Source organism: Aspergillus terreus, genomic scaffold (genome assembly GCF_000149615.1).
Source record: "Aspergillus terreus NIH2624 scaffold_1 genomic scaffold, whole genome shotgun sequence".
In the NCBI taxonomy this organism is placed as follows: domain Eukaryota; kingdom Fungi; phylum Ascomycota; class Eurotiomycetes; order Eurotiales; family Aspergillaceae; genus Aspergillus; species Aspergillus terreus.
The window spans coordinates 341,966-365,382 of NT_165972.1; the positions used below are offsets into that span (position 1 = coordinate 341,966).

General features: G+C 53.6%; 7 protein-coding genes across 7 annotated transcripts; 3 read left to right on the top strand and 4 right to left on the bottom strand.

Moving 5' to 3' along the window:
* Positions 1-234: 234 nt before the first annotated feature.
* Positions 235-2,455, bottom strand: ATEG_00115 (putative choline transporter Hnm1; the record flags this gene model as incomplete). Its single annotated transcript, XM_001210201.1, has 11 exons — positions 235-395; positions 447-631; positions 690-811; positions 853-929; positions 985-1,197; positions 1,245-1,272; positions 1,398-1,585; positions 1,637-1,825; positions 1,881-2,057; positions 2,214-2,294; positions 2,344-2,455. The coding sequence occupies 11 exons, from the start codon at positions 2,453-2,455 to the stop codon at positions 235-237; spliced, it is 1,533 nt and encodes a 510-aa protein (XP_001210201.1).
* An 803-nt stretch (positions 2,456-3,258) lies between these two features.
* Positions 3,259-4,840, bottom strand: ATEG_00116 (sn-1,2-diacylglycerol cholinephosphotransferase; the record flags this gene model as incomplete). The annotated part of the gene is made up of 5 exons (XM_001210202.1): positions 3,259-4,126; positions 4,215-4,292; positions 4,345-4,365; positions 4,663-4,747; positions 4,813-4,840. 5 exons carry the CDS (start codon positions 4,838-4,840, stop codon positions 3,259-3,261), a joined length of 1,080 nt encoding a protein of 359 aa, XP_001210202.1.
* A 690-nt stretch (positions 4,841-5,530) lies between these two features.
* ATEG_00117 (transcription initiation factor TFIID subunit TAF2) lies at positions 5,531-9,414 on the top strand (the record flags this gene model as incomplete). Its single annotated transcript, XM_001210203.1, has 3 exons — positions 5,531-7,831; positions 7,882-9,045; positions 9,097-9,414. 3 exons carry the CDS (start codon positions 5,531-5,533, stop codon positions 9,412-9,414), a joined length of 3,783 nt encoding a protein of 1,260 aa, XP_001210203.1.
* Positions 9,415-9,873: 459 nt separating this feature from the next.
* Positions 9,874-10,417, bottom strand: ATEG_00118 (putative small nuclear ribonucleoprotein SmG; the record flags this gene model as incomplete). Its single annotated transcript, XM_001210204.1, has 5 exons — positions 9,874-9,900; positions 9,964-9,996; positions 10,058-10,132; positions 10,247-10,318; positions 10,388-10,417. 5 exons carry the CDS (start codon positions 10,415-10,417, stop codon positions 9,874-9,876), a joined length of 237 nt encoding a protein of 78 aa, XP_001210204.1.
* A 424-nt stretch (positions 10,418-10,841) lies between these two features.
* ATEG_00119 (uncharacterized protein) lies at positions 10,842-14,290 on the top strand (the record flags this gene model as incomplete). The annotated part of the gene is made up of 6 exons (XM_001210205.1): positions 10,842-12,087; positions 12,442-12,555; positions 12,605-12,873; positions 13,003-13,221; positions 13,361-14,099; positions 14,148-14,290. The coding sequence occupies 6 exons, from the start codon at positions 10,842-10,844 to the stop codon at positions 14,288-14,290; spliced, it is 2,730 nt and encodes a 909-aa protein (XP_001210205.1).
* A 2,636-nt stretch (positions 14,291-16,926) lies between these two features.
* ATEG_00120 (uncharacterized protein) lies at positions 16,927-18,989 on the top strand (the record flags this gene model as incomplete). Its single annotated transcript, XM_001210206.1, has 3 exons — positions 16,927-18,264; positions 18,314-18,508; positions 18,678-18,989. 3 exons carry the CDS (start codon positions 16,927-16,929, stop codon positions 18,987-18,989), a joined length of 1,845 nt encoding a protein of 614 aa, XP_001210206.1.
* Positions 18,990-20,119: 1,130 nt separating this feature from the next.
* zfpA (putative C2H2 finger domain protein) lies at positions 20,120-22,057 on the bottom strand (the record flags this gene model as incomplete). The annotated part of the gene is made up of 2 exons (XM_001210207.1): positions 20,120-21,549; positions 21,610-22,057. The coding sequence occupies 2 exons, from the start codon at positions 22,055-22,057 to the stop codon at positions 20,120-20,122; spliced, it is 1,878 nt and encodes a 625-aa protein (XP_001210207.1).
* Positions 22,058-23,417: the final 1,360 nt, after the last annotated feature.

Consider the following 23,417-nt stretch of genomic DNA (forward strand, 5'->3'; position numbering starts at 1 on the left):
CCAATCGTGAAGGATTTTCTCTTTGGACGGATGTGTTGACATCGCGACTACTATTATTGTATATATATTTCTACCTTACGATGCCACGTCTTTTGCATTGGAGCGGTTGGAGCAATATGAAGAATTAGCTGATCTGCATAGAATCTCAATAATCAGCTCACCCGGAGCGCTAGCAATCTCATGTCGCAGTGTTAACTTGTCCGAGTCACAAGTTTCACTTCTAGGTTCCATTCCTTATCCACTCTTCTCCCCCTCGGCGACCACCACCGCCTGATTCTGCTCTTCCTTGGCCTTCTGCATGCTCTTTGCATATTTCTTCCCCGCAACCACCCACCACAGAAGCTCGATGATCAAGAACCCACCAACACATACACACGTGTAGTTCATATTCGACGCTGCGTTGTCAGCACCTCGCCTCGCCTCCCAAACACAAGACTAGAACTTACCGGTCACAGGCATATAATACGGGAACGAAAAAAAGACAATGGCAAACAGAAGCCAGAGCACCGTGACAATGTTGACCACCATCCCAACGACCGAGCTCAGAGCGAACGGTCCACGCTGCATAGTCTTTCGGCCGAGGACGACGTTCGTGAGGATAGGTACCAGGTATGCGAAGTTGTTGATTGTCCTGTGGCCGGTTAGAATATCTCTGCACATGAAAATAGGTTAGAGTTAGAACCACGTACACTGCCGAGCTCATCATCGCGTTGAACGCAGTGGTTGAACCGAGATAGATGCACCCCAACAGGGCGATGATCGTACCCACGCAGAGCTGTGCGTTCAGCGGGGTTCCCGTGCGTGAGCTTACCTTCGCCCAGCTAATATAATCAGTATGCTCTAACCACACACACGGGGCCGGGGCAGGTACATCTTCGAGAAGGGGAGGCCGTCGTCTCGGGCAAAAGCCCAGAACACGCGTCCGGTGCCTGTTGTGAGCCTAGTCAGCGCATGGCAGGCTAGAGACGCAATGACGGCACATACTAAGCTGCGAGCCGATCGTGCATGGCCCCAAGGCAATCCAGAGGAGAAAGACGAGGCCAAACGCCCCGCCGCGCGTCTGCGTCGCTTGCTGGAATATCTCGGCGAGCGGCAGGCCTGTCCGGCTGCTCGCGAGACTCTGGTAATCTTGCACCGAGAACATCAGGCTGAGCAGGTAGGTCAGGCCCGTAACGAAGGCTATGGTGAGGGTGCAGGCTAGCTCTGTCAGTGCCTAGGGGTGTAATGCGGGTTATGCAACTGACCTAATGCTAGAGGAGCGTTGCGTCCAGGCTAGCTAGGGTTAGCATGTTTAGATAGTGCACAATGGCAGGGCGTAGCGTACATTCGGCATCTCCTCGGTGATATGCTATATCCGATTAGGACAATGGAAGCGTGTAGGTCACCAGACGGCTTACTGTGATCCCGTCCAATCCACCCAGAGAGTAAAGCGGGTTCACCAGCCCCGTAATAAAGCAGATGACGTTGTTTTCCCAGCCGGTCTCGTTGATCCACGTCCGGAAGACGAATTTGGAGTCGTTATGAGCCGGCGCGCATGCGGCGACGGTGACCATGATGACGAACCACGCCAGCTGGAGGTAGCACACTGCAGTCTGCATGAGCGGACAGAAGACGACAGACGAGGGTCAAGGCATACAGGAGAACTTGTTAATCAGAGGGATATAGCGATTGCCAAACATGACAATCCCCGATGTCAGAAGATTGAGCCCCTGGTACGCCACAAAGGTCATCCACGGCTGCAACACAAGGTCGGTCTTGTAGATGGCGATCAAGGCCATGAAGTTGGTTGCGTAGATCAGATTCGTCGACGCGGTCGTAAATATCCCTACACAATCGATTAAGCCAGAGCTCGATCCACGTACAACGCAAATAGTGCTTACATCCAAACACTGTGCTCCAGCCCGTGGCAAAACTGAGTATGCTGTTGAATCTCTTCGGCGCAATCGCCGCGATCCAGTGGTACATGCCGCCTTCGACGGGGTACGCAGAGACGAACTCCGCCAGCGAGGCGCCCAGGAAGCATTGGAGGATGAACACTAGGATGAAGCCATAGATAACTGCCGTGATCAGCTGCGCACTCCAGTCTCAGACGGAGGGAATCTTACGCGCGCCTGGACCACCGGCGTTGATGGAGGTGATCAGCCCTAGACCGAGTCCTGCATAACACCATAAGAACCACGACCAGCATGCGTCGGGGGTGGTGTCAGACATACCCGTCCAGGAAATGGTACAGTTCGCCGCCAACCCGATCAAACTCCATACCGAAAAATGCCTCTTCAACTCTTGCTTGTGGCCTAGTCCATCGTGAGAAACAGCCCGACACGCAAAAAGAACCGAACAAACCCATCTGCGCCAGCCGCAGCTCATCCGCGTTCTGCACGCGTATAACATCGGCATCAGCGTCGGCACTCTTGGAGCTCGCGGCATGGGCCGCAATGTCGTCAGGGTTACCCATTCTGCCTCGCTACCCAAGCACAAGGTAATGGGGGATGTCAGAGTGGAAGAGACCAGGTTGGTATCGTGCTCACGCTCTTGACTAAGCTTCGTACCAAGAGAGCCAAGTCGACAGGACTGGACAGGATCATCCCGTGCGTCTGTCCTACTTATCTGGGTTATCAGTCGGAGTTTGGCCGGCGTGTGCGTCCACTTGGGGCTGTTGTCTGCATCGCGCCGTTTGTTTAGCGGTATTTTAGTATGTAGGTAGTGAAGAGGGGCTGGGAGTATAACGAATGATACGACACTCTCCGTTGATAGGCATGGAGTAGTCTGAGGTTGCAGTTGGAGAACCCCCGCAGTCGTATCATGGTGGATACAGTATTGATAGACAGGCAGAGCGCTAGTCTGGACAAGGCTAGTGATCTTCATATACAACAGAACCGATATGACCACTTCGTATGCTACATGATGCAGGCATTCTCTCTATCAGTCTCATTAGATGTCTATCTATATAGTGGCTAGTATTCACACGGAACCTGTCCTTCGTCAAACTTGTATAAGACAGAATCGTTAGTCGTCAGTCGCGCGTTGTTGGCATGTATAGACAGGGAATTAAAATCATAAGGCAATATATAGGAAGGAAATGGTGTTCAAGAATGGTCGACATGAGCGCTCAATTTCACGAGATCAAACTCCGATTAGCGCCTCTTCCGATTGACGGCTGTCATGAAGTACGGGGCATTGCTGAATTGTGCCGTAAGTGCGTTGCGGAATCGGATCTGCCGGCGAGATTGAGTATATAATTCCGCATACAATCAGGATCTAGTGACTTTTCAGGCCACGTTTGGTGGGATCACCTGAAGGAGACTCCGTCCGCTCGCCGAAGTTGAGGTAAGCTTGGTCTCTGGCGACGGACTTGTCGCGACGGATGGTCAAGCAGTTGATTCCCAAAAAGGTGGTAATCCGGTTAATCACCAAGAACGCCCAATGCATATAAGCCACAAACGCGAACAGGAGGTAGGCGCGGAGGTACAAGACTTCAAACCACCCGCTGACCATCGGCAGTCCGAATCGGGGCAGGTTGGCCAGGATGGCGCCGCCGATGAGAGGGGTCTGCAAAACAGTCCAGTAGGGGAATGGCTGTCTTAACAGATGCGCCAGAATGATCTTGGTGGTCATGCGTCCGAACACAAACGTGATCGCCCAGCAGTACAGGACGAGTCTGCCTTCGGCTAGAATGGTCGAATAGGGCGAGAACAGCCAGGCAATGTTACTGGCGGTGAACACGATCATCGGCACCCACTCCTTGAAAATAGGCAGGACCGGGAGGTTTTGTTTTCTCCGCGCTTCGATAACGTTGAGAACGCATCCCGGAAGGTGGCCGATGAAGAAGGACAAAAGGAGGAACGGAATCCACAGGTCCTTCACCGAGTTGTTGCCGAATATCTGCGGATAGTTCAGGAATTCGACAATCGGCCGGGACCAGATCTGGGGGCCATAAATTCCAGAGGCGATCATAATACCGATTGCAACCAGAAGACCTTCGGTAGGGCCATTGATATAGCCGAGGTAAAGTGTATGCGTATGATATGTCTCCCACGTGGAGAAATACATCGCAAGACACGGCACCAATGCGGTGTAAGCTCCGAGTTGAGTAGATCCAAAACCCATTGCTGCAGTTTCCAGCAGGCTAGCCATGGTGCAGTTCAGCGAGTCAATTCCGTGGCTTTCAGGGTTAGCATCATCCGGTGACTGCGCATATCTGGCTTGGTACTCACTCAAACAGTTCACCCAGCCCGCTCGACGTCCCGGTTCTCCGAGCCTGTTTTCCATCAACGTTGTCTAAGGTGGAGTACCTTTGGATCTGTTAGAACAAGCCCAGAAGCTCAATGCGACCACGAGACTCACATCCACATGCCAAATGCAAAACTATAGTATAACCAAGAAGGGCCCTTTTTACTCGAATATTAGCCTCACACTGTCCGTTGTAGTTTGCAATATTATCATTCTCACCGGTCCAATCAGATCAGGCATCAAAAGTTCTATAAGAATGACGTTGCCTATAATGAAAAAGAAGCCCAAAAGCGTGACCATGTTGGGGGCCAGCCACATGGGCAAAACTTCGACGAATGCATTCCACTGGGAGGCGCGAAACCATGTCAGATCAACATTGCTGAGGGTCTCCTGAAAGATGGGATTGGTCGTACGTAATGTTTCAGTATATACCGGGAGATGAAAGACTTGTCGACGCTCGAATACTTGTAGCTCTTGAGGGGCAGGAGAACGTCATCCGAAAGGGAGTCTTGGATCGCTGGAGAAAATTAGACCGGTTAGCCTGCGGATAACGATTTCAGTGTCTATGACCCAATTGCTTACCTTGGATCCTCTTGAATACCAGACTCATAACGGCAAGGAGGGCGCACGGCGCACGGGGAATGAACGGTCAGCGGGATGAGGAGTATACAAGTCGCAATTAGTGCATTGCGCGGTATGCAACGCGACAGGCAATAAAATCAAGAGGGCTGACAGCTCCACAAGAGCTCTGATATATTCCGACGTGCGACGGTGCGTCCGGCGTGAAATTCTCCCAACCAGGCGTAAATGCGACCCCGAGCAGCAGAAAAAGCAGAAAAGGAGAGAGCAAAGTCTTCGGAACGGAGACGGAGAGGATCAGCGGACGGCCGAATCACGTGCCCGCCGCGAGCTCCGCAGCTTTCGAACGCATCTGACGCGACAAAAGTGTCGCCAGACAGTTGGAGATCGAGGGTCCGTCGCTTTGTGTTTGTCCTTGCTCTATATTCACGGGTATAATCGCTTTCTTTACCCTGGTGGGACATACTTGTGTTTTCTTTCCTCCCTCTTATAAGAAGAACTACGCTCTTTCCCTCCCTTCGACCCTCCTACCCTCGCGCCGGACCTGATCACCATTTCTTCTTCGCCAACAGAACCGATTTCATTAACCCTCACATTCACCTCACGCTCGTCTTTGTTGTCGCCAACCCCACAGCTTCATGGTCGCTCCTCGAGCTCGGACATGACGGTAGATGGTCAGAAAAGCGCTTGCGGCGCAGTGCACGACTGAGTATTTTGCGCGATGCCGGGCGTCGTTGAGGCCTTCGCCGGCCCATCCGCGCCGGGCCAGGGATTCACCGTCGCTCACCAGAAGGTGGAACTGGAAATCGACTTCCTCAACAAGAGTCTCAAGGGCAAAACCGAAATCACGATCCATCCGCTTTACAAGGACCTCCGCGTTATTCGGTTGAACTTCCGTCAGGGCGAGCTGAAGCGTTTGAATATCAACGGAAAGGCACCTACGATTAAATATGTCGACCCCTACGACTCGCTCCAGCTCTATGGCCCTCACTACCATCAGCGGCTCTCGCACAAGATAGATGGCCTGCTCAAATCCCCGCCGGAACCTGATCTCCTCCTGACAATCCCCAAAAGCGTCAGGATCGACGAACTGGACCCATCTTCGATCGAAGCGCAAGATCAGATGGCATTACGTGGATCCGGATCTGTTGATGACCTTGGTGGACCTCTCAGTTCGACAGGGATACAGTTCGCGGCGCTCACGGTCTATATTGAGTTCACCATTGACAATATTCGGGATGGTCTTCAGTTTGTCGGAGTGGAAAATAGTGACCGGCGATATCCACATGCATACACAACAAACCCGCTTGGCTACGGTGTCGGGTGCCCCCTGTTCCCATGTGTTGACGATCCCTCTTCGCGATGCACCTGGGAAATGTCGATCAAATGCCCGTGTTCCTTAGGAGACTTGTTTGACCGTAAAGGCCGCGACTCATCCGGTGGGAACGCCGCTAGCCGGTCAAAGTCTAGCAGCCGATACATCTCTCCGGATGACGAGAACTTGGATATATCTGTGGTCTGCTCTGGAGATATGACGGACGAGATTATTGACCCAAGAGATCCCAGCAAGAAGACTGTTTCTTTCGCCTGCGCGTCTCCTCTTTCCGCACAGCAAGTCGGGTTTGCGGTTGGGCCATTTGAATACGTCAACCTTGCCGACTTTCGAGAAAGCGATCAAGACGAGCAACTTGGTCAGAACGCAATCCCATTACACGCTTTCTGCCTTCCTGGAAGAGTGGATGAGCTCCGAAACACCTGTTTTCCGATGGCCAAAGCCATTGACTTCTTCTCCCTGACCTACGGTTCCTACCCGTTTTCCAGCTACAAGATGTGCTTCGTGGATGACACGCCAGAAGATGTTCTGCCCACAGCCTGCCTGTCAATATGCAGCAACCACTTGCTGTTCCCTGAAGAGATTATCGATCCAACGTACGACTCTACTCGCGCCATCGTATACGCTCTAGCATGCCAATGGATGGGTGTCAATATAGTCCCGAAAGAACCTGCTGACACCTGGGTCACGGTCGGTGTGGCTTGGTACATCACCGACACTTTCATGCGAAAGCTCTGCGGAAACAACGAATATCGCTTTCGGTTGAAACAGATGTCAGACCGAGTGTGTGATCTGGACTATGAACGCCCATCCATCTACGATATGGGAAACATTTTGAGGATAGATGCGTCCGAGATTGAATTCATTGCTCTCAAAGCCCCTCTCGTTCTATTCATCCTGGAACGGAGACTGAACAAGGCTAGCGGCAAGCCTACAATGACCCGTATTGTCTCGCGAGTCTTCCTAAATTCCCGGATGGGTGACATACCGAATGGCGCTATCACGTCTTCACACTTCCAGAAGACTTGTGAGCGCCTGGGCCACGCCAAACTGGACACATTCTTCCAACAATGGGTGTATGGGGCCGGATGCCCCAGGTTTCAGGCTACTCAGCGGTTCAATAAGAAGAAGCTGGTGGTCGAGATGGTGATTCGACAAATTCAGTCTGAACAGCCAAGTACCCGGGACTTGGACAGGAATACGTTCATGCGAGATGTGAAGGAAGAAATTCGCGGAGTATATGCAGGCGCCATCCAGCCTGTGTTCACGGGCTCCATGACAATCAGAATTCACGAGGCCGACGGTACGCCTTATGAGCATATCGTCGAAATCAAGGAGGGAGTTACCAAATTCGACATTCCCTACAACACCAAATACAAGCGACTTAAGCGGAATAAAAGACAAAAGGAGCGCGCCGCAGCTGTCACTGGCACTGACCCCAATGCAGAGACGCAAGAAGACGTCTTATTATACTGCTTGGGAGATGTCCTACAGAGTGAAGAAGAAATGCAGGAGTGGAGACTTGCTGACTGGAGTAAGGAAGAAGAAGAACGAATGGGACAAGAATCCTACGAATGGATTCGGATGGATGCAGATTTCGAGTGGATTTGCAAGCTTTCGTTAGTGATGCCAGGTTACATGTACCTTTCCCAGCTCCAACAGGATCGGGATGTTGTAGCTCAACTCGAGGTAGGTTTCATTACCTGGTGTTTACCAACACATGGCTCATTTGTCTACAGTCCCTACAATACATGGCGGCTCAACGAGAGCATCCCCTCATCTCCACGATATTTGTCCGCACGCTCATGGACCGAAGGTACTTCCACGGCATTCGAGCTGCGGCAGCGCGAGCTTTGGTAAAGCATGCAAAAGAGGACATCAATTGGCTGGGCTTGTTCCACTTGGAGCGAGCCTTCCAGGAACTGTTCTGCATTCCGGGCTCCCCAATGACCCGCTCGAACGACTTTTCAGATCGAGCTGCATATGCACTGCAGCTGATCATCCCCGAAGCTATATCCAAGGTCCGAGACAACAATGGCAAGACGCCAATGCGCGTGAAGCGCTTTTTATATGACAAACTGAGGTTCAATGATAACTCGAACAACGAGTATTCGGACAACTTCTACGTCGCAACGCTGATGCAGTCGCTCTGTCATGCCCTGCTTGGGAAAGTCGAGACCCGGTCCGAAGATCTGGACGACAACTTTGACATGGAGCGCGTACTGGAAGCCCAGGCGGAAGAGCAGCTGGAAAGGGATGCTCTGGCCGAGATTGATAGGTACCGAAGAATGGATGAATGGTCAAGTTCATACCAAAATGTCTATTCTCGGGCTGCCTTGCGTTGCCAAATGCAATTGATGCAAGCCAACATCCTCGACATGGATGTTATGCAATTCTTACCTTACACTCGCGCGGGCACCTACGATCTCCTCCGCTTGGACGCATTCGAGTGCCTTGTGGAAACAGATGTCTTCAGGAGCCCCGAGCTCCTGAAATGGTTCATCTTTACCATGTCCAGTGATTCCTCAGCTTGGCTCCGACGACGACTGCACTACTTGTTCGGAAAAGCACTTGCTCCAGTGGCATTCGGCCGAGAAGAGCCAAAAAAGGCGGATGCCCCTGGTGATGGCTTGATCATCGAACAAGAATCCTCCACAGAAGTCCGTCAAGCCGACCTAGCACGGCGACAGACCGTGACCGGGGCAATCGCGGCATTAAAGATGGAAGTATCCGGCGATCAGGTCCTGAAAGAGTCTCTCTGGGCTGCGTGCAATTCCCCCTTTATTGGCCTGTTGGAGCTTTCGGAATTTACCGATCTCTCCAGGGTGCTATATGACCCGATTACTTCGAGAATGGTGGCACTGAAGTATCCGCGATACTGGCAAGTGAAACATCTCGGAAAAGTACGTTCTATCCACCACCAGGCGCTGATATTCCTTTCTAACTTCTTCCAGGGTCGTATGCACTTTTCCAGGTCCAACAAGATCCGCACGACGCTCCATCCCCAAAAGGACTCAACGTCGGCAAAGCGCAAACGCGAGGATCAGGGAATGCCTCCCCCCGGCCCTCGTATCACATTCAAACAGTCGAAGCTTGGCCCCAGCACTCCGTCTACGAGTCAACCCTCAAGCCAACCAATCCCCAAGTTACATATCCCCAATTTCCCTCCTCCTGCACCCCCAACACAGCCTCATCCGGGTACACCCTCCACCCCATCAACTCCCGGTGGCGGACTGAAGTTGAAGCTGAAGTTCGGCCAGAAACCAAAATAAATATTAGTAATATGGATTTATTCACCCATTGATTTCACCTTGCATTTCTCTTCGTTTATTTGGTTGGAGGTTGATATACGGACTAACGGCGTGTGGGTGGACTGATGCTCGATTTGAACGTTCATGTTTTCCACTTTCTATTCCCCTATCCCTATCCTAAGGTTGCATTGGAAGTGAACCCGGTTCACCGGATTTTTTCCCGTATGACGCTGTGTCTGCGGTGTGTCATGAATGACGATATCTTGCATAGCAATCGAGCTGTCTCGCATCGTTCCTTCGGACGGTAATACCTAGGATATCCCAAATCGACGGATTATTGAAGCTGGATTTTTTGGCTCGTAAAACTTGTAGAAAAATCGAAACGTCTTCGATCGTTCATGGAAACAACCGACCCGTGAACTCCTTGTTGCGATAAAAAGAAACCGATCCCAAAAGCAGTGACACCCAGATGTATCGAGTCTATTTGTCGCTTATCCGCTCCAGAGCCTATAATAGGGCATTCGTATTAGCCACCTGCACGGGATGGGGAAGAGATGAAAATGTACTCACCTCGAGCATGACGACCGAGTTACCACGAATGACCTGTGTAGAGCAATTAATATGCGTGATTACCATAACCAAGCGCCATATTTTCTGTACATACCACCATGCCGATAGCGACCTTCTCTCCACCCTGCTTCTCCTCGAAAGCCTCGTCGAGAACGATGTTCATGAACACCTACATCGCACAAGGATCAGTTTTGATTCCGGATGGATGTGCGACTTCACCATAGTCGCCGCGTGTATAAAGCGAACACAGCGAAGGGAGGAGTATTGGGATATTATAACGTACATCGTAGCCTCGCAGGACACCAATGACTTTGCGGTTGCCGTTCAGTTGGCAGAAGACCCGCTTTTCCATGTACTGGGAAGAATATGTGTTAGTTTCATGTTGGGCGCAAAAACCGGCAAATATAAGAGTCGCACGACATACCTTCTTGAGTTCGGGCTGAGCTTGAGGCATCTTGGCTGGTTGATTCTGGTGAACTTTCCCGCGTGATATCGAGGAGAGTCGCGTTGCGGACTTTTGAGATGTCTCCGTGGGATGGGCAGCTGTCGGAGAAATGTTGTTCCCGGAGCTTCAGCAAGGTAGATGTGCTCTTCCACAGCCAGTCGAGGTAGTTGAATTGAGATCTCCTTAGGAGACCTGAAATATAGGATAGTATCTAAACTACCGTCTAATCTTGTGCAGACGTTGTTAACCCTTCGAGACCAATACCTCTTCAGCTAGAAAATTGCCTAGATTAGTTAGCTGTCACGTGATGATAATGTCAGATTTAGCTTGGGCCTGTAGTCGCGCTCCATACAATCGATCATTCGCCGTTGGAATTCATATCATTCTCTCACAATAGAGCTCCCAACTATTGAGTTCACATATATTGACCGATATGAGCTCGAAGTTCGCAAATCGGAGAAAACCGCGCAAGGTTGGCGGTGATGACGAAGAAGATGGAGGCGACGAAGGTCCGTACGAGCTATCACCAGTTATGCGATTCCGTGGTATGATTCTGACATATGCAGATATTGGACCGGTTGTGAAACGCCCCCCTCCCAAGTCGAAGCAAAAGTCAAAGTTGCTATCGTTCGGTCAAGGCGAGACATCGATGGCTGAAGATGGGCAGGAGAGCGAGGTGGTCATGCCCAAGCGACGCGGACTAGGAGGACGCGCATTACTAGAGAAAAGCGCCATGCAGCGATCTTTGACGCCGTCGGGGAATCGCCTCCCACTCCGAACTGGTCCAGATCAGGACAGACCAAGTTATAATAAGGATTATTTGAAAGAGCTCCGCGATTCGACACCGTCCACACCGAAGACCTTTACCGATGACGACAAAGAAATGACCGACAGAGAAGGACCAGAGGCGACAAAAACGGTCGATGTCGCTGCCAAATTTGGCGAAGTTATGACCGTATCCGCGCCGTCTGTCATCCCCAGCGAGGCGGAAATAAGAGAGAAAAAGGAACGGCGAGCGCGTCTAGCGAAGGAGCAAAAATACACGTCAACCGAAGAGGACTTTATCTCCCTAGTGGATAACGATTTGTCAGATGCCGAGCAAGGTGCGAAAGATACTAGGCTGATCCGGGACGATGAAGATTTCGCGGAAGGTTTCGACGAATTTGTGGAGGACGGGCGTATATCGCTTGGACGGAAAGCGGAGCGCGAACAGCTTCGGAAACGGCGAGACGAAATGCGGGAACTCATCGAAGACGCAGAGGGACTGTCGGACTCGGAGGATTCGGATCTGGAGGAAAAGGCTGCATATGAAGCTGCGCAGGCGCGAGCCGCGATGGGCAATTCTGGCAGAGATGCAGATCGACCCAAGACGCCTCCGAAGATGACCTCTCTGCCCCGTCTCTCGAACTGCTTAGATAGGCTACGTACCACGCTAGCAGTCATGGAGCAGTCGAAGTCACAAATCATCAACAGGATGGAGGAGCTGCGGAAGGAGAAGGCCGATATCGCCGTTCGTGAGGTTGAGATCCAGGCTCTGATTAAGGAAGCCGGTGATAACTATGAGAGGCTGAAACAAGAAGCTGGAGCTGCGCCTGATGCTGAAGCTGAAGCAAACGCAAATTCACGCGGTTTGGAGAATATCGGCAACTCGATGGAGGTGACCACGGACAATGCTGGAGGTGAAGCCTGACATGTCTCTGTTGAGCTTCCAGTGCACCTTCCAGATGGAATGTCCGACAGTTGTCCGCTGCTTTTCTCTCCGCAACAGCCGAGTGTCATCTCTGCCAACCTACATTTGTCCATCCAGTTAGCCCTTCCATGATACCCAAATCAATTTCTTTCCTGGTACATTCAATGCCGCGTACGCCATTTCTCTCCTTGTTTCGCCCACCCCTACGTAGGACCGCACGTGGCTCTGTGCAGTATGTATATCCGCTCTACTTGACATGCTTATGCACTGACGGGTTCCTGAAGCCAGCATGCGCATCTTTCGTTCATCGAGACGCCCGTTGACTGCAGCGATCCAACTGCAGGCCCTCGTCTCTACCGGCATACGGATGCGACTCCTATCGAATTGTTTTTCGATCTCTTTTTCGTAGCGAGTCTGTCCGTCTTCACGGCTACGCATGAGATCTACAACGTCCAAGGTAATATGCATCCCTCTACTTGGCTCTCCGTACTGACTTCGCGAGGTAGCTTTAATGGCATACATTGGCTTTCTGGGAATGATATGGTTTACCTGGCTGCAAATAACTCTGTACGATATCAGGTTCGCGCGAGACTCGATTTTCGAGCGAATTTGCAAGGCCATTCAGCTAGCCGCCATGGTTGGGTTCGCATCTGCAGGCACGCGGTTCACTCCTCACATACAGAACGAGAATGTTTGGGCCTTTCAGTTTTTGAGTATCTTTCTGGGAGGGAGTAGGGTTTTACTGGGCGTACAGTATACTGTCAGCACTGTCCTTGTACGAAGTCACATGAGATCCGCCGCAAGAGGGATCAATATCTCTGCCGCAACGCTCTTTGCGTCGAGCTTGATATATCTTGGGGTAGGGTGATTATACATTAATCAGGCTCCAGCTGACGAGTGACAGATGTTCTTTGTTTTCACCAATCCTGTCCAGGTCCGTCCATACATATGGACCGTTTGGTTTGTCTTGTTCGGACTCGAGATGTGGATTATCATGGGGATATCCTGTTTTACTCCCGAGATCGGCCTTCAAAACACTCACTTGAACGTCAGAATGGGCCTTCTCACGCTGATCATAATAGGGGAGGGCGTAATCTCCGTCACTAGGATTGTCAATAAGACAGTACGTCCAGCTGGCTGGACCAAGTGGTCGTTTGTCCATATCCTCGGTGTCACGACCAATGTGGTATGACTGTTTCTCTTGCATTCGAGGCCACCATCTTCGACCTACTGACAGCTAAATATAGTATTTCGTATGGCAGGCCTATTTTGACCTGACTCCCAGGGGTGCTCTTGGACAATACTCCCAACAAATCTGGGCCCAGCTGCATTTCCCGTTCCACGCGGCCCTGATTCTCCTCCTGGAGGGATCTCAGATCTTGGCTCTAACTTTGGACATGACACTAAAACTCGGGGATCTGACCGAGATGATTGTGTTTGCGTGCAAGAACCCGCGGCCCGCCCCAGAAAGAGCCATTGATCTTCTTCGATGGACCATAAGCGACATGGAGATCGATTATAGCCACGGAGCCATCATACAGCAGATGGCTATAGACGAAATTTTGAATGATCTGCCCTTCGGCCCATTATGCCCAGACGATGGCTCAGACGAGTACCCAGTTACGCGAAACCGTCTTAGCTCCCTGCTAGGAAATGTCACCGCCGCGCTGTTTACCAGCATGGGGCTCGTCCCAACGGAGGATACCAACATCGAAGAGATGAGCAGCTCCCAGCTGCTAAGGATGTACGTAGGACTTCTCGGGTTCGTCTACGAATATTTCTTTATCATCGCATCCATAGTCATGTTTCTGTTTGCTACTTTCGCGTTGCTGGGCCATCGTCATAGCAACCGCACTGCTCTCGCCATCGCAATATCAGTTCGCCTTGTTCTTGGAATGGCCTCCGCAGGCTTTGTTCTGTTCATCCAAGACTTTGGTCTTGCGTATTCATTCATGACGTCGCCAGTGATCTTGTACGCCTTTACGTTCATACTTCTGACAGGTTGGTCTTCAAATTTTCTTCCATTTCGTCTTTCTGATTGGATTACAGTCCTTCTAGTTGACCGACTTTTGGACCACTACGGGGCCAGGCTTGAGGCAAGAGCCCGTCGGAAGCAGGGAAGCGAGACGAACGCGAGGTCTCCGAATCTCTCAGGCATCCCACCAGCGATGTGCGAATACGAGCGTAGCTAAGTTGGGTCTATGTTACAGGGGCCAATATGCCAAAAGAACCTCTGACACAAGCCAGAAGCTTCTCGGGGAGATTCACAGGGTAAGATAAGGTCTGTGCTCGAAACATACATCAAGTTTGCGGAGACAGAGCACGCAAGCGGACGGGGAGACGGATACGTGCAACCAGTTTTTGCTACACGCGGATCCATTGGCGAGAAGAAGTACGGGTTGTCGTTTCCTCATCTGTTTGGCGTAGGCTCTGTACATCGTGCATACAGGAACCTCTGCTCCACAATTCAGAGACAACGGGACGTTGGCAAACCGGATGAACGGCTGCGGGAGCAGACATCAACCGACGCTATTTATGTACGCAAAACGTATTCTTGGATTCATTCATCCTACCTCGGACATCATACAATCCCTTCGTACTGCCACCAGCGGGATCGGCCCGAACGCCTAGAAACGATATATATTAAAGCCGCGGCAGGCCGCCGTGAAACAAGCCTACTATCTTATGCACCAGCCACCCACGACAATCAAGTAGACAGCCAGTGTCACCAACCCTAACCCATCCAGACTAACCCGAGGGAGCACTACTGTCATGAGGGAATTAGCAGTGTAGGTATGCGTGCGTGTAACAAACCCGCGCAGACGGGTTGACCTCCGTATACCACAGCGTGGGATTTCTCGCGCGCGATGATTTGGCCCGCGACTAGCGCACCTACGTACGACGTCGTGGGGATGATCCGCGGGGAAAGAAAACATGGCGGACAATGTTGGCGTATGCTTGCAGCAGTGTAGATAACGGGGCGAGCCTGCAGCGAGCCATAGGTTTGGGTTTTGTGGGGATGGCCGGCTCACTTGATCTGGGCTTTTTACCCCCAGATTTCGGTGTTATTCTTTATTGATTGAGGTGTAGAGCCGCCGGCTGCTGAAGGGTATGCATGCAAACCGGGAGTTCGTTCTTTGCTAATGGGGCAGGTTGGTTTTGGAATTGACTGGTAGAGGTATGTCGGTTTGCAGATGGGATGAGTGCATTGGACCTACGTCTTAGTGCATGTTTGATCAAGAGAGATGGGGAGCAGCCAAGTTTGCACCTACCTAGATCCCTAGGCAGGACTATACCGCTATACCGCTTTTTACTAGATGTGCCCATCTGCGAACTTTCAATTCCTTGTGCAGAATCCGAGAACGACCGGAGAAAGCGATCCAAGTGGCATGCATATGCAGCCATCCAGCACAGCCGCTTAAGCTTTTCATTTTCGTGTCGAGCAGCGAGACGCCGTATGATAATGGGGATACTGGAAGACGCCTCTGGGGAGAAAATGAAACTGTCCGCCGATCTGACGGATCCATCCACCCGGATGCTCCGATCAAACGTCCCGTGGAGAAGCCTAGTGGGGAGGTCTAGCAGCTCCTGCAGCAATGCGGCGGCCGGCGATGGGCCCCGAGAGCGAGGAGTGGACAGTCGGACAAAGCCCTATGTGGTTACCCGGAACATTTCAGCGTCGTCGTCGCCGGACGGACCAAGACAACCCGCGCCTAGAACAGGCGGGATGGACAGAGGATGGATGGTGTTGTCTGTGCACGGGAAAGGGAGAAAAATGCTTTTCTTTTTCTTTCAATCCTGCATGCTTCTCCCGTCGTCATCCTGAGGCGTGCGCCACCCAAGGGCAAAATAGTCCGACGATGCTCCAATTGGGCGGACAGTGCTCCTCCACGAGAAGAGCACAAATGAGACTCGTCGAGTGAGATCCATTTTCTGCAGTAATGCTGGTGTTCTATGGAGACCTTTTGCCTCTTTTTTGCCTCCGGGATCGCGTCACACCCATGCCTGTTGATCACCACAAAGGGAGACATACGGAGCTAGCTCCTTTTGCCATAACGGTTTAGTCGGGGGGAGCAGTATCTATCTTGCACCGGACAAGGAACATGGATCCGTTTAGGGGATTGCTTTGATGGGCAACATGAGCGCCTACAGGGGTCGCCAACATTCGGCACTTATTAAAGGGGTGCGTCACTGGAGGCCGGGTTGGAAAGATGCTCTGCTCAGGATTTCTGTCATATCGGCTTGTCTCGGCGTGGTCTTTCCCTTAGTGCTTGGAAAATTGCATGGCTGCTTCATCCAGATGAGACATTACCCCGTCGACAAAGCATCCAACACACTGTGCATCATATCGAAATCCTCTGATCACGTTCCGGGCGGTAGGACTTTGACGAAGTCGAGCATCTGCAGTCTGAGACTAGATCCGCCTGTCTAAGATAGAAACCCAAGCTCTCTACGAGAAGGCCACATCTCACTCGCTCATCGTTGGCTTTGGATGTATGGCAACAGGCCCGGAAGCCACCAGAGCATCCCGAACCAGATCGCCATCTAAGACACCCCACTGAATCCAGACAAGCAGCCGACTGACCGCGATATTGTTGGTGAGTGAACAAGCCGGAACCGGAGTGAAACCTCTCCATCTGGAGGCCAGAGTGCTGAGCAGACAAAAAAGGCCCTGCAGGTGTCCCGATCAGCCCAACGGCACGCATCGTTCGGAACCAGCAGCATCGCTGGCCACGCCTCCCCCACGGCGTGTATACGGGACGACAGACGACAGGAGCGGTGAGGACTGACAATCAACGAGAGGGATTGACTGTCTCATTTTAAAGCGATGCTTCGCATGTGTGCTCCTCCTCAACAACGCCCTGAAGTCGGTTTGACCTTCGAGAAGGACTTTATCTCGCCCGTGTTTGATCCGGATTGTCTATCCCTCAGTCAGTGTGTGGACCTCCAGCCTGGTCTCTATTGTCCGTCGACAGTGTCTCTACCGTCGCATCAGGAGCTTGCAAACTTCGACTGTCCCCAGATGTTTCACTGGTTTCCTGCTGACAGGCGGGATCCGAAAGCCGTCCCGGACATGGGAAGCAAGAAAGCAACACCCGGGGATGCCATGAGCGAAGACCATAGGTACTGGTCTGAGCCTTTTGCGTCATATGGCTCCGACGAGACGAAGGTGTTATTGTATGGCCTGCGGAGCCACTCCGCTCTGCAGAGTCATGAATCCCCGGTGGTCCAGACCAAAGAGGACATCCACCACGCTCCCATCCCCAACGACGCCCCTCTCAGCCTAGCCCAGCCAGTCCCCAAACCCCCGGGGCTGTACATGCTCAACCACACCCTCACCCCGTTCGCCGGCTGCAAGAACGAACCCGCAAGCATAACCTCCCTGGCGACGCCGGGTGTGCCACAAGAGGGACATCACGTTGAGAACGCCCACGCCCTCCACCCCGCGCCGACCACTAACCCCATCGACGCCGGCACTCTGTACCAGCGATCCGCGGAAGAAAGCTCTGTAGCCACGGCAGACAGCGACTTCACCTCCATCGGGAGCACATGCGGTCCAGCCACGCCTCTGCCGTGGTCGAGCTTCGGGGCCCAAACAGCATGGGATATGCCTCCGAGCACCAACAGCCAGACCGACCCCGTCTGGCTCACATCGCACCCTGCCGGCATCACTCCAGCATACGGGTCCAGCAGCGCAAGCCTGGCCCCGTTCCCCGCCCTCCCCGACACGCTGCACGAACTCCCAGATCTCACCGTCGAGAACCCGCGATTCATCACGCCGGCGGTGTCCATGGATCTGTACAGTCCCGAGTACGCGCCCGCAGACAAGGCCCTACCCATGGAGAAGCAGGGCATCAGCCCGTTCCATATGTCCACGGACGCGTACCCCTACTGCGAGACCCCGTACCGCCTCAACCAGTATATCGTCCCCAGCGCCCCGATGGACCGCGACTTGTTCCAGGCGGAGCGGTCCGGCCAAGCACCCTGGCACCGGGACACGAAGAACGCGTTCCTGATCGAATGCAAGCGCCGCGGCCTGTCGTACAAGGACATCAAGCGCATCGGCGGGTTCAAGGAGGCCGAGTCGACGCTGCGTGGGCGGTTCCGCACCCTGACCAAGTCGAAGGAGCAGCGCGTGAGAAAGCCGCAGTGGCATGAAAACGACGTAAGTCTTGACCACCCTTCAAACTGTCCTGACGTTGCTGACAGAACAGATCAAACTTCTCTGCGACGCGGTGCGGGCGTACTCCGAGTCTGACAACTCGGACATTAGCTATGCGTCGTGGTGTCGGCCCCGGGCCGTCACGCAGCCGCCCAAAGTCTCCTGGAAAAAGGTGGCCCAGTACATCTGGACACATGGCGGATCATACCATTTCGGCAATGCCACATGTAAGCGGAAGTGGTGCGAGGTACATAATGTTAAAATATGAATAGACGCGACGGAAGAGGGGGGTCCTTGGTGAATGAAAAGCGCAATCGGACGGGCGGTGTCATGTTACCGAGAAACTCGTATCTAATAGATGCTATCTAATGCAATTCCTATGTTATGCTTCAGTCCCGTTCAATCAATCACAACAGCGAGCCCCCCCGCAGCTCCGGATGCGGATACCCAACCGCCTCCAGAACCCTCGCCAGCGTCTCCGGGTTCCGGCGCAGCTCATCCCACTCCGCCTCAGCCTTGACCATCAGCGTGCCCGCCAGCAGCGTCCCGTTCAGGGACACCAGGCCGGCCTCGACGACCTCGCGCGACGCCGCCGAGTCGACGGGGATCCGCGCGCTCTCGCTCTTCCGCGGGCAGATCATCATCGTCGACGCGGTCATGGCCAGGTTATAGCTCACGGCGGCGGGGCCGGACGTGTGGCGCTCGCGGTCCACCGCCGCGGCCGCTAGCGCAGCCCTATACAGCGACAGATAGATACTGTGAAGCGTCTCCGGCGAGGGGTCGGACGGGATCGGCAGCGCAAAATGCGCAAAGGGCAGCTGGCTCAGGCGTCGGTACTCGGCTTGCCCCTGCGCCTGCGCGACCGCATCGATGAGCGGCTGCCAGCCCCCCTCACCGCCACCGCCGCCCTGCAGCATGTCCTCGACGGGGAGGAACTGCAGATGGCGATGCGGCTGGCTGGCGCCGCTTTCGTCGCCGGAGTTGAAGAAGGCGAAGAGGCGGCGTCTGCCGCTGTTTTCGTGGTCCCAGGCCGTGACGCAGGCGTAGGCGGCGTCCAGGTCGTCCTGCTCGAGGAGGTCGGTCTGGGGTTTCCAGGACTTGGTGGCGAGGATGAAGTGGTTGTGGATGACGGGGAATTTGTTGAGGACGAGGAGGTGCGAGGGGTTGTCGCGGGGGATGTGGGCGATCAAGAGGTCTGGCGACGGGTCCTGGAAGGGGTCGGGTTTGGGGGCCTTGGTGTCGGGGTTTGGGGCGCCAGAGGGCTTCTTCGCCAGGGCGGGACAGTAGCGGAGTTGGTACTAGGAGGCGCGGCGAGGTCAGCGAGGGCGCTATTGAATGGGAGGAACATGCGCAGGGCTGTCTGTACCGGGATCCCCGCGACGTTGACGGTGGTGAGATGGGTCTGCGAGAACAGCAGGTGGCCTGCGTCTTTGGCGGCGAGGAATCGCCTCGCCACCAGGGCGGAGAGGTTTTCGGACAGTCCCAATTGCATGGCGCGGAGGTTTTATCCTGGACCGGACGAGGGCATGCTGGAGACGAGCTGGGCGGTTGAAACAGGCTCGCGGGCGGAATGCGGGGCATGTGAGCGGGTAGCAGATGAACCGCCGTGTTGGGTTAGCTCAGATTGGACTGAAAGGTACGAAGGGCAAATTGGCTACGGGTTGAACATCACAATTATTAGGCATTCGCTCATCGTCCTTTTGATTCCGCTCGACTCCAGACGGGCCCAGCCCAGTCAGATCATATATAAATACAGCACCCAAATGAACAAAACAGATCAATGGTATCAACTACCGAGTACAACAGATGTCGCTAGAAATGCCACATTTGCAAAACAGGGGAGAAATAGAGTGGTATCTTAAAACATGAACTCGTCGAAGGTCGCCTTGCCCTCGAGGGCCGGAGGCATCTCAGACATCATCGCCGATGGCCCAATCATCTGGGTGAGCGGCCCATCTAGCCACGGGCCTCGCTCCTCGTCGTTGGCGCTCAGGACGCCTTCGGCGCGCTTCATCGTCTCCACATCCAGGTCGGTGATGTATGCCTCGCGGTTGGTGCCGTCTCCGGCACCGCCGGGGAGCTTGAGTCGCACTTCGAATTCATTATCCAGCACCATCTCGTCCTTCCACAGGCGGCGCTGGCCGTCAAAGACGCAGAGCACGCGCTTTTTGGTCTTGATGCTGCTGCTGGGGCAGCCCCACGACTGGGGGTACCGATCACGGTTGTTGCGGCGTTTCGTAGCCGCGGAGCGCTTGGTCACGGCATTGTTGCCCAGGATGGGGCGGTTGTTGGCGGCGAAGGCGCCCTTGGTGGACTTGAGGGAGCCTTTGCCGGCGCGTCGGAGAAACGATGCTTCGTTGGAGTCATCATCGTCGTCATCGTTGTCATCGTCGTATCGCTCAACGGTGCCAGCCGTGTTCAGGTTGTGCTTCTCCATGGTCTTCTTCACCTCCTCGTCGGACTCCACCTCGGCGAGGCGCTGCTCGTTGATGGCCTCGCTGGGCTCCTTCTGCTGCACCACCCGGAGGACACAGTCGTCCAGATGTTCGTAAAAGTCTTGGGCGTTGCTGAAAGTCTCCGAACAGGTCGAGCACTTGCCTGTCGCGTCTTGGGGATAGCCCGGCGCAGGCTTGCTGGCGGCCGCGGGGCTTCTCTTCCGGCAGTTGGGAGGGGTCTGTTCCACACCGTGCACAGAGGTCAGATGACGTTTGAAGACATCCGCCCGGTTGAAGCTCTTCTCGGCCGGCGACCCGGATCCCGGGCAGAAGCCGCAAACCATCGTTCCCTTGTAGTGGGTCAGGGTGTGGCGGTTCTTGTCGTACTTGCGGGCAAACCCCTTGGTGTGGTACTCGCAAGTGACAATGGGGCATTTCTCCGGACGCTCCGACTGATGCGTCAGCATGTGCGCTTTCAGGTCCCGGAAGACTCGACCGCAATCCGGATGAGGGCATCGGCCCTTTTCCTTGGCGTCCTCCTCGATCTCGGCGTTGCTGGCCGCCGGGCTCAGCTGCGAGCGACGAGACTGCACGGAAGAGACCGAGGACCGACGGTCGTAGAGGGAGAGACGACGGGGCGGGACATGGGAGGGCATCAAAGATGGGGATGAGGCGGGCATGGGGCATGGCTGCTGTGTGAATGGACCATAGGGATCCGCAAATTGGAATTGGGAAGGGTCAGGGGACTGAGGGAAGAATCCGCCGGGGACCAAGCTATAATCAGTCTGTTCCGGGTAGGAGATGGCCGGGGTCGACAGATTCGACTGCTGCTGAAGCGGGATCAAAGAAGGGTCTGCCACGCAGGAGGGCATTAGCATCCGACTATTCAGGTCATCACCCAGCCGGGACATACCAACAAAGCTGTCCGCGCCTTTATTGGCAAAGTAATCGGGGTCCAGGGTCGTCCCCGTGTAGTCGTTCGGAAACAGATCCCCCATCACCGCGGCGGGAAGGCCCAGGCCGTGGTTCGTATCGACCCAGTTCTCCTGGTTGGCATGGGCCGTGCCGGAGTACGGCGACCCAATGGCCGAGGAGGAGGCGCTGGCGACAGACGGACCCGACGGGGCGGTCAGGCCCGGAACGTGGGAGTCCAGCGGCTGGGTGGAGGGAAGCGTCGGGGGCGTACCCGGCATGGAAGGAAACCCAGGGGCGGTCTTATTGGAGTCGGAGTAGGAATCCGTGTAGAGCGGAGGGGTATCATAATAAGAAGTCTGGGGGCCTCGAGAGGAACTGGCGGGCTGCCCGAAGCTAGCAAAATTGTCCACCTGGAATGCGAAAGGGTCCGTGAATGCAGGATCCATGGTGAAATTCTGGAAGAATGGGGTCTGCTGCTGGCGGGACGAATCCAAGGCGATCATTTTGCTCCCACGCGTGGACTGAGTCGGGTACAGTAGAAAGTCGGGTGGCTGCTGGGGGCTTTGCATGTCCACTTGGGACAGGTGGAGACAGGAATGCGAGGGGATAAAGGAGAGAGAGTCAAGATGATTGAAATGTGAGAAGCGAGATCTTCGGCGCCAGAAGAGTCAGTCAGTATGTCTTGTGGGGTTGATCTCAACATTGAACATTAAGCATTGGCATGGATGTACCGACTGCAGGGAACATACTCGGTGGGTTCAATGCAAGGTCGGTATCTCCGATAGGGATGGGTGGTTGCCTCGCAGGGAGAATGGGACGTTGCAATCCAGGACTAGTGCGCATGTACCAACGTACGTACGTACAGTACAGGATGTGCGGAGGATGTCGGGGGATTGGTGTGCACACACCCTCAAGAGGTAGTGGGAGGAGGGAGAATTGGAGACAGGAAGAGAGTCCGAGGAGTATAAATGTCTGGGGCCGTCGGTCTGGGGGTGGCGACTGCAGATAGTCTTAACGCCGATTATCTTAAGAGGCGCAGTGAAGGATGAACACCAAGGGACCAGAGGCGAAGGAGGAATCAGAAGGGACTCTTCGGGATTAAAGAGCAATCACCCTGTCTGAGAGGAAGAGGAGGAGAAGAGAAGAGAAGAAAGAGGTCTGCACGGGAGTAATAATAATGGAGGAGAGGGGTGGGAGTAAAAGCATTGTTAAATGTTCAGTGATTTGATTGCTGGCCCTATGGGAGCAAAGTGTGGCATCTGGAAAGGCAGTGGATTTGACTAACTACGAACGAACTAAGTCGCGACGCTAAAGACTGGCCATCCAGACTACTGGAGGTGAAATGCGCAGCAGGGAAGGTCGTTAGTGCGGTGTCCAAACCGACTGGGGTGGAGAGTGGATGATGGGTGGATGATGCCGATGATGGTGGTGGTGGATGAGGGAGAGAGGGAAAAAAAAAATAATAATAATAATAATAAGTAAATAAATAAAAATCTAGATTAAAAATAAAATATAAAAATAAAAGTAAAAGTAAAAATAAAATTCATGGAATAAAATAATCGCAATCAATCAGAACAGGGGAAGTGGGGCAGTCGGGCGTGCAGGGGCAGGGCAGTGAACAGCGCCTAGTATTTTTGTCTGTGTATTATCCTCTCCAGGTAAGGTAATTCTACTCAAGCCGGGGAACTGATTATTATTATTATTGGTATTATTAGCGATCGACCAGATTCCTTTTTTGTTTTTTCTTCCTCCAGCCAGAAAATAGAAAATGAAATCATGGGTTTGCTCGGTTTCTCTTTGCTTTTG